The sequence below is a fragment of the Nerophis lumbriciformis genome, linkage group LG10 (genome assembly GCF_033978685.3).
Source record: "Nerophis lumbriciformis linkage group LG10, RoL_Nlum_v2.1, whole genome shotgun sequence".
Classification (NCBI taxonomy): domain Eukaryota; kingdom Metazoa; phylum Chordata; class Actinopteri; order Syngnathiformes; family Syngnathidae; genus Nerophis; species Nerophis lumbriciformis.
This window is the reverse complement of record NC_084557.2, coordinates 47,320,692-47,330,691: the sequence shown is the minus strand read 5'-3', so window position 1 is coordinate 47,330,691 and position 10,000 is coordinate 47,320,692. Positions and strand designations below refer to the sequence as shown.

General features: G+C 38.9%; 2 protein-coding genes across 3 annotated transcripts in view; one reads left to right on the top strand and one right to left on the bottom strand.

Moving 5' to 3' along the window:
- chid1 (chitinase domain containing 1) overlaps positions 1 to 4,586 on the top strand; it is a 19,428-nt gene extending 14,842 nt beyond the window's left edge. For both annotated transcript variants that reach the window (XM_061969507.2, XM_061969506.2), the window contains 4 exons: positions 1 to 128; positions 1,691 to 1,771; positions 1,859 to 1,901; positions 4,102 to 4,586. The exon at positions 1 to 128 is cut by the window's left edge and continues 22 nt beyond it. In XM_061969507.2, coding sequence (XP_061825491.2) covers positions 1 to 128; positions 1,691 to 1,771; positions 1,859 to 1,901; positions 4,102 to 4,200 — 351 coding nt within the window. In that variant the 3' untranslated portion in view covers positions 4,201 to 4,586. The remainder of the gene's footprint in view (positions 129 to 1,690; positions 1,772 to 1,858; positions 1,902 to 4,101) is intronic.
- Positions 4,406 to 10,000, bottom strand: part of gatd1 (glutamine amidotransferase class 1 domain containing 1) — a 10,909-nt gene continuing 5,314 nt past the window's right edge. Inside the window, exons 3-7 of the mRNA XM_061969510.2 lie at positions 6,736 to 6,841; positions 6,552 to 6,659; positions 6,371 to 6,462; positions 4,615 to 4,708; positions 4,406 to 4,550 (exon numbers count right to left, since the gene is read on the bottom strand). Coding sequence (XP_061825494.2) covers positions 4,435 to 4,550; positions 4,615 to 4,708; positions 6,371 to 6,462; positions 6,552 to 6,659; positions 6,736 to 6,841 — 516 coding nt within the window. The 3' untranslated portion in view covers positions 4,406 to 4,434. The remainder of the gene's footprint in view (positions 4,551 to 4,614; positions 4,709 to 6,370; positions 6,463 to 6,551; positions 6,660 to 6,735; positions 6,842 to 10,000) is intronic.

Genomic DNA, 10,000 nt, shown 5'->3' with positions numbered 1-10,000 from the left:
TCCTGGGTCAAAGACTGTGTCCTCCAGCTGGCACCCAAGACAGAATGGAGGTCAAAGATCCTGCTCGGACTCAACTTGTATGGCCTGGACTTTGTCAATCAGGGGGCGGAGCCAATACTCGGGGGGAGGTGAGCCAAAAGCTTACTGCTGACTCAAGAGAGTGAAGAGTTTTAAGAACATAAGAAATATTTCACTGTTCGTGTAAGCTAGGGATGATGTTTGATAAGAAATTATCGAGTTCGAGCCCATTATTGAATCCTCTTATCGAACCGATGCCTTATCGATTCTCTTATCGAATCCAGATAGGTTGTTGTATATGGAAAAAAAACACTATTTGGTTTAACAAAAGCTCACTTTTATTTTATAAGACAAAAATAAAATAAAATAAATAAATATTGACTGTTGTTACCCAAAGTATATTAAGTGGGATTTTTCAGAAAAACAAATATTTACAGTAACACAAAAACAACCTGTCTCTGTGATCACTATAGGTGTATAAATAATAATATAGTGTTAAATAAAATCAGTCCCTTGGGCACAAAACTGAAAATAATACAGCTCTCCAAAAAGTGCACTTCTGCTGCTATTGGAACATACTAACTACACACACAGGCAGACAGCTAACAAACAATCCAAGACGTCTAATAAAGTTCCAAAGCAGATTAATCATTTAGGCTCTTTATTGTTGTTGATCTTGCTTTGTCTTTTCCTATCTTTACTTTTGTCTTGCACTAGACTGTTTGTTGTTTTTTTTAAAAACTTAAATACACACAATGACAAATGTATAAGCTATGTGATTCAATTAACATACTGAAATGTAATACACAATATGTAAATATTAGCTTCACACAAATATACAGTACTATCATCAAACAAATACTTTTGAGTGTTGAAACTATTTCGATGGTGATACGACTGGCAGCCATTTTAAGTCCTCAAAACATCCATTGAAACAGTGCACAAAAATCGTTTTTCAATAAACATCTTAGTATCAAACTTAACCACTTTCCACCTTAATATTGAGTTACATAAACAAGTTAAACAGTTTACTTACAGACTTATCTTTTCCAAGGCTTGTAAGAGCTAACACAACTTGTCTACTTCTCAATTGTCTCATGAACTGAACTGACGTCGCCAACCCGGAAGTGCCCAAACTAATGACGCGTAGTATTTTCATATCGCCACAAGGTGTCAGTAATAGTCTACAATCAAATGGGCATAACATTCCTGTGGGACGGGATTCGTTCCCAGGGTAAACAATAAAGAACCAACTCTTTTTCTTTACTATAGTGGTCTTGATAATGGAAACCGATTCTCAAAAAGGGATTCGAGTCCATGCTATCGGTTCTTTTCTTATCTAGGGAACCGGTTTCGAACATCATCCCTAGTGAAAGCTGTGTGGAGGGAATATAAAGATGAATGCATATAGTTTGGAAATGAATATTGAATGAATAACATCGCTACTTGGCAGAAATGAACTTACCACAGGGCTGGGGTCCCACAATAATCGAGAGAACACTGTACTTTAATATGATTAAAATGTTAGTAGGATGGAAGAGTCACTGTGTGTGTGTGTGTGTGTGTGTGTGTGTGTGTGTGTGTGTGTGTGTGTGTGTGTGTGTGTGTGTGTGTGTGTGTGTGTGTGTGTGTGTGTGTGTGTGTGTGTGTGTGTGTGTGTGTGTGCGCGCAGGTATGTAGAGATTTTACGTGAACACAGACCCAAACTCCTCTGGGACGAATATTCTGCTGAGCATTACTTCACATACAAGAGGTACTGATGAACATGTCATACGGTCAATGCAACTTTATTGACTTTTATCTGTACATCTAACGCAATTCTGCCGGGTCTTCATTTCAGGAGCAACGGGGTTAAGCACGTTGTGTACTATCCGTCCTTAAAGGTACAGCTTTTACTATTCCTGTGACTATTCTCATTCATCCTGGTAATTGAATGGAGCACAGCTGGACTGTTAAGATCGTCTTTGAAGACATTTCGCTGTATTGTGTTGCAAAAGGACAGTTTTTGAAAGCATCCTTGTCTGGGCATGCCACTGCCTGTAAATGAGAACACCATCCTCTCAGACTAGAGCTGTCATGTCTAAGTTTGTCAGTACTAACCGATGAAGCCTGCTAAGATAAGAGGTGCAAGTCTTCTAGACCAGGGGTCGGCAACCTTTACCAGTCAAAGAGCCATTTTGACCAGTTTCACAAATTATAGAAAACAATGGGAGCCGCAATAATTTCTGAAATTTTAAATGAAATAACACTGCATACAAAGTTGTTTTTTTTTGCTTTGTGCTATGTCTCAGACACGATGCCCACACCTTTTTATGGAATTTTTAAGCTGGTGCGGTGAGCGGGTTTTAACTGAATAGCGGTTGTCAGCGTCATGCGTGCCGTGATGGTACAGCATATAGCGCCCACTACAATCAGCCACATGTTGAATGGGGCTTCCGCCTGCTCACGTAGGTGACAGCAAGGCATACTTGGTCAACAACCACACAGGTTACACTGACGGTCGCGGTATAAAAAAACAAACTTTAACACTCTTACTAATAATGCGCCACACTGTGAACCCACACCAAACAAGAATGACAAACACATTTCGGGAGAACATCTGCACCGTAACACAACATAAACACAACAGGACAAATACCCAGAAGCATACTTGGTCATCAACCATACAGGTTACACTGACGGTCGCGGTATAAAAAAACAAACTTTAACACTCTTACTAATAATGCGCCACACTGTGAACCCACACCAAACAAGAATGACAAACACATTTCGGGAGAACATCTGCACCGTAACACAACATAAACACAACAGGACAAATACCCAGAAGCATACTTGGTCATCAACCATACAGGTTACACTGACGGTCGCGGTATAAAAAAAAACTTTAACACTCTTACTAATAATGCGCCACACTGTGAACCCACACCAAACAAGAATGACAAACACATTTCGGGAGAACATCTGCACCTTAACACAACATAAACACAACAGGACAAATACCCAGAAGCATACTTGGTCATCAACCACACAGGTTACACTGACGGTCGCGGTATAAAAAAAAAACTTTAACACTCTTACTAATAATGCGCCACACTGTGAACCCACACCAAACAAGAATGACAAACACATTTCGGGAGAACATCTGCACCTTAACACAACATAAACACAACAGGACAAATACCCAGAATCCCATGCAGCCCTAACTCTTCCGGGCTACATTATACACCCCCGCTACCAAACCCCGCCCACCTCAACCGACGCACAGAGAGGGGAGGGGGTTTGATGTGTGAGGGAGCAGGCTTGGGGTTTGGTGGTAGCAGGGGTGTATAATGTAGCCCGGAAGAGTCAGGGCTGCATGGGATTCTGGGTGTTTGTTCTGTTGTGTTTATGTTGTGTTAAGGTGCAGATGTTCTCCCGAAATGTGTTTGTCATTCTTGTTTGGTTTTGGTTCACAGTGTGGCGCATTATTAGTAAGAGTGTTAAAGTTGTTTTATATGGCCACCGTCAGTGTAACCTGTGTGGCTGTTGACCAAGTATGCCTTGCTGTCACGTACGTGTGCAAGCAGAAGATGTATATTGTATAACAAGTGTTGGGCTGGCACGCTGTTAATACAGATTGTAGAGGGCGCCAAATGTTGTACCATCATGGCACGCCCTTATTATAGCTGTAAGAGTGAAAATCGGTGAATATAAATCCCGGGAGTTTTCTGCGAGAGGCACTGAAATCCGGAAGTCTCACGGGAAAATTGGGGGGTTCAGCAAGTAGATCAAAGAGCCGCGGGTTGCCGACCCCTGGTCTAGACAATCTGAACAGTCCTGTTGTGATCTTTTACTGTACAATGGAAATGTTTTATTTATCAATGTTTTCCACTTTTACAGGTTATAGTAAAGTCTAGTTGTCCCATTATATACCGTATTTTTCGGAGTATAAGTCGCACCTGCCGAAAATGCACGATAAAGAAGGAAAAAAACATTTATAAGTCGCACTGTGAAAAAAACTGCGACTTATAGTCCGAAAAATACGGTAATTGGTGTTTAGGGTTTTAAGGAAAAAAATCATGTTCCTTTACTTGATCTTTCCAGTCAGTGCACATGAGGATCTCTCTGGCTGAAGAACTGGGTACAGGTATCTCCTTATGGGAACTTGGACAAGGATTGGACTACTTCTATGACCTCCTATGAGAACTTTGTTCATCAGCACAAGGATTTGTGGAATCATTTCGCACTACAAAGGCAAGCACTGCACAGATTAATTTTTTTGAGACTTAAAATGAGACTTAATATTTAAACAATAGTACTAGAATCTGTGGAAAAAAGGGTGGTGGCTGACAAAACACTTATGTGGTTCAAGTGAAAGTACGAGTGTATGTTTGAAGTGTTCCGTTCAAGAGCAATGAAATTGCGAAATGACTAAGCTTACTTGGCGCTAGAAAGCAGAATTAAATTGTTGACAGCGAGCCAGGTGGACTGCATGTTCTGTCCAGTGATCAGGTGTCTGTCTGTGACCACGTGCACGGCGTCTTCTTGGCTTGCTGGGGAAATAAAAGAGGGACTTGAGTTTTTACTAATATCATTCTTATGAATCTGTCAGCTCACCTGTGTATGATCCCCCACTGTCCTTGACAAAGTCTTCCACAATTAATGGCAGGTTTGCAAAGTCAGGCCTACGCACCAGTTCAAACACTGATGGCTTCAATGGAAACAGTCACATTTAGATTACACGGGAAATTTTACTAAGTGGATTACATCTATTTGCATTGGCATAATGTTACAAACCCCGTTTCCATATGAGTTAGGAAATTGTGTTAGATGTAAATATAAACGGAATACAATGATTTGCATTTTCAACCCATATTCAGTTGAATATGCTACAAAGACAACATATTTGATGTTCAAACTCATAAACATTTTGGTTTTTTTTGCAAATAATCATTAACTTTAGAATTTAATGCCAGCAACACGTGACAAAGAAGTTGGGAAAGGTGGCAATAAATACTGATAAAGTTGAGGAATGCTCATCAAACACTTATTTGGAACATCCCACAGGTGTGCAGGCTAATTGGGAACAGGTGGGTGCCATGATTGGGTATAAAAACCGCTTCCCAAAAAATGCTCAGTCTTTCACAAACAAGGATGGGGCGAGGGTCACCACTTTGTCAACAAATGCGTGAGCAAATTGTTGAACCGTTTAAGAAAAACCTTTCTCAACCAGCTATTGCAAGGAATTTAGGGATTTCACCATCTACGGTCCATAATATCATCAAAGGGTTCAGAGAATCTGGAGAAATCACTGCACGTAAGCAGCTAAGCCCGTGACCTTCCATCCCTCAGGCTGTACTGCATCAACAAGCGACATTAGTGTGTAAAGGATATCACCACATGGGCTCAGGAACACTTCAGAAACCCACTGTCAGTAACTACAGTTGGTCGCTACATCTGTAAGTGCAAGTTAAAACTCTCCTATGCAAGGCAAAAAACGTTTATCAACAACACCCAGAAATGCAGTCGGCTTCGCTGGGCCTGAGCTCATCTAAGATGGACTGATACAAAGTGGAAAAGTGTTCTGTGGTCTGACGAGTCCACATTTCAAATTGTTTTTGGAAATTGTGGACGTCGTGTCGTCCGGACCAAAGAGGAAAAGAACCATCCGGATTGTTATAGGCGCAAAGTTGAAAAGCCAGCATGTGTGATGGTATGGGGGTGTATTAGTGCCTAAGACATGGGTAACTTACACATCTGTGAAGGCGCCATTAATGCTGAAAGGTACATACAGGTTTTGGAGCAACATATGTTGCCATCCAAGCAACGTTACCATGGACGCCCCTGCTTATTTCAGCAAGACAATGCCAAGCCACGTGTTACATCAACGTGGCTTCATAGTAAAAGAGTGCGGGTACTAGACTGGCCCGCCTGCAGTCCAGACCTGTCTCCCATTGAAAATGTGTGGCGCATTATGAAGCCTAAAATAGCACAACGGAGACCCCCGGACTGTTGAACAACTTAAGCTGTACATCAAGCAAGAATGGGAAAGAATTCCACCTGAGAAGCTTCAAAAATGTGTCTCCTCAGTTCCCAAACGTTTACTGAGTGTTGTTAAAAGGAAAGGCCATGTAACACAGTGGTGAACATGCCCTTTCCCAACTACTTTGGCACGTGTTGCAGCCATGAAATTCTAAGTTAATTATTATTTGCAAAAAAATAAAGTTTATGAGTTTGAACATCAAATATGTTGTCTTTGTAGTGCATTCAATTGAAAAGGATTTACAAATCATTGTATTCCGTTTATATTTACATCTAACACAATTTCCCAACTCATATGGAAACGGGGTTTGTACAATAAAGTGAAACATACCCCAGTCAAGCTGTAGCCATTGAAGATCCATCTGTGTTCTTCTGTGGCACAACAGAGTGCAGACACTCCTTGTCCTACGGCACACACAGGCTCTGCACACACACACCAACACAAACTGTACACAAGTACTGTACACACACACACACACAAGGTGACACACTTTGTAAGAAGCCTCACTGACTCTGCTGGGAGATGAAGTGTGACAGGATGCGGTGCAAAGAGCCGCTATGTGCCAGGTCATCGGGCGCTCCCGGGCAGTCGGGGATAAGCAGGGCCTGGTAGCGAGCACCTGGACACGACCATGGAGAGACACAGCTGAGCAACACCGCGGGCAAGAAAGAACACTGACCATGGATGATTCTCACCATCGATGGATTCAAGTTTTGCAGGAGTGGCATAAGGTTTCATGTTGAAGTCCTGCACCCATCTGGACGTGCTTTCATCAACCCCAAAAAAGTCTATTGACTTCCCCTTTCAGTATACAAGAGCAACATCATTGTGTTATATTTAGTGTACAGTAGATAAATCAAGTAGACACATCCAACTACAATAAATAATTATGTGACTTATCCTTAATATAAAAAAGTACACACACAATGTATTTTTACGGTTTTGTAACCCTTTTGAGAAAAATGTTTTGACATGGATAACTATTGTATTACTATGCCACTCTACTGTTATTTTAACAAGAGTGTGTTCACTTCTATTGCCACTGAACATAGTCTTCATTCGTCTCCCTAGTTTTTGATTGATTGAGACTTTTATTAGTAGATTGCACAGTACAGTACATATTCCCTACAATTGACCACTAAATGGTAACACCCCAATAAGTTTTCCAACTTGTTTAAGTCGGGGTCCACGTTAATCAATTCATGGTACAAATATATACTATCATCACACAAGTTAATGATCAGACTACCGTATTTTTCGGACTATAAGTCGCAGTTTTTTTCATAGTTTGGCCGGGGGTGCGACTTATACTCAGGAGCGACTTATGTGTGAAATGATTAACACATTAGCGTAAAATATCAAATAATATTATTTATCTCAGGGGTGCTCACACTTTTTCTGCAGGCGAGCTACTTTTCAATTGATCAAGTCGTGGGGATCTACCTCATTCATATATATCATTCATATTTACTTATTTATGAAATATATGTTTTTGTTAATAAGTTAAAGGTGTTTAATGATAATACAAGCATGTTTAACACAGTTAATATTGTTAAAAAATTAAAGGTGTTTAATGATAATACAAGAATGTTTAATACATATAGTTAATATTGTTAACAACTTAAAGGTGTTTAAAGATAATACAAGCATGTTTAACACATATAGTTAATATTGTTAACAAGTTAAAGATGTTTAATGATAATACAAGCATGTTTAACACATATAGTTAATATTGTTAACAAGTTAAAGGTGGTTAAAGATAATACAAGCATGTTTAACACATATAGTTAATATTGTTAATAAGTTAAAGGTGTTTAAAGATAACGCAAGCATGTTTAACACATATAGTTAATATTGTTAACAAGTTAAAGATGTTTAATGATAATGCAAGCATGTTTAACACATAGTTAATATTGTTAACAAGTTAAAGGTGTTTAAAGATAATACAAGCATGTTTAACACATATAGTTAATATTGTTAATAAGTTAAAGGTGTTTAAAGATAACGCAAGCATGTTTAACACATATAGTTAATATTGTTAACAAGTTAAAGATGTTTAATGATAATGCAAGCATGTTTAACATATAGTTAATATTGTTAATAAATTAAAGGTGTTTAATGATAAAACAAGCATGTTTAACACATAGTTAATATTGTTAATAAGTTAAAGGTGTTTAAAGATAATGCAAGCATGTTTAACACATATAGTTAATATTGTTAACAAGTTAAAGGTGTTTAATGATAATACAAGCATGTTTAACACATATAGTTAATATTGTTAACAAGTTAAAAGGTGGTTAAAGATAATACAAGCATGTTAAACACATATAGATTCCTTTCTTTCATGAAGACAAGAATATAAGTTGGTGTATTACCTGATTCTGATGATTTGATATTGATTGGAATCAGACAGTAGTGATGATAACGTCCGCATTTTCGAATGGAGGAGAAAAAAAGTCCTCCTTTCTGTCCAATACCACATGAAAGTGGTTGGTTTTTGGCATCTTATTTATCCAGCTTCCGTACTCCTTTGTATACACTTTACAAGAAATACATTGTCGGCAAACTCCGTAGCTTGCTGGCTTGTGCACGCCAGCTTTCTGAGACTCTTATTTTGTTAGCGCAGGCAGGATGAAGCAGAGCTTTTATTTTGCAACTGTGCAGTCGGTCTTTGGAGTTTTGACGACAGGTACGGCGCCAGAGTCTGTTGAAATAAAGTGTTTCTCGCCTTCCAGTCGGTCATTTTAATGAGCCGGCAGCAGGCAGCGTCATCTCAGAAGACCCTCGGGTGCCGTGAATGTCAATCAAGTGACGAAAGTGACGTCATAGTGAAGATTTATGATCGCTCATTTTTAGGACTATTTTTTTAATGCCTGGCTGGTGATCGACTGACACACCCTCCGAGATCGACCGGTAGCTCGCGATCGACGTAATGAGCACCCCTGCTGTAGGAGGACAAACATGACACAACCTCCCTAATTGTTACAAAGCACACTGTTTATATTAAACATGCTTCACTGATTCGAGTATTTGGCGAGCGCTGTTTTGTCCTACTAATTTTGGCGGTCCTTGAACTCACCGTAGTTTGTTTACATGTATAACTTTCTCCGACTTTCTCGGACGTGTTTTATGCCACTTCTTTTTCTGTCTCATTTTGTCCACCAAACTTTTAAGATTGTGCATGAAAGGTGAGTTTTGTTGATGTTATTGACTTGTGTGGAGTGCTAATCAGACATATTTGGTCACTGCATGACTGCAAGCTAATCGATGCTAACAGGCTATTTAGGCTAGCTATATGTACATATTGCATCATTATGCCTCATTTGTAGCTATATTTGAGCTCATTTAGTTTCCTTTAAGTCCTCTTAATTCAATTTATATCTCATGACACACTATCTGTATGTAATATGGCTTTTAATTTTTTGCGGCTCCAGACATTTTTGTTTTTGTATTTTTGGTCCAATATGGCTCTTTCAACATTTTGGGTTGCCGACCCCTGGACTAGACGTAAAAGATTTCCTGGGATTTAGCGATTAGGAGTGACAGATTGTTTGGTAAACGTATAGCATGTTCTATATGTTATAGTTATTTGAATGACTCTTACCATAATATGTTACGTTAACATACCAGTTGGTTATTTATGCCTCATATAACGTACACTTATTCAGCCTGTTGTTCACTATTCTTGATTTATTTTAAATTGCCTTTCAAATGTCTATTCTTGCTGTTGGCTTTTATCAAATACATTTCCCCAAAAAATGCGACTTATACTCCACTTATACTTCTTTATTATGCATTTTCGGCCGGTGCGTCTTATACTCCGGAGCGACTTATACTCAGAAAAATACAGTAAATGAAAATATGCAACTTGATATATTTAAAAAGTATATTAAACAAATGTAAATTATCAAAATTTTAGTTTTTTGAATGGCTAGATGTTGACCAAATTGTAATTTATCA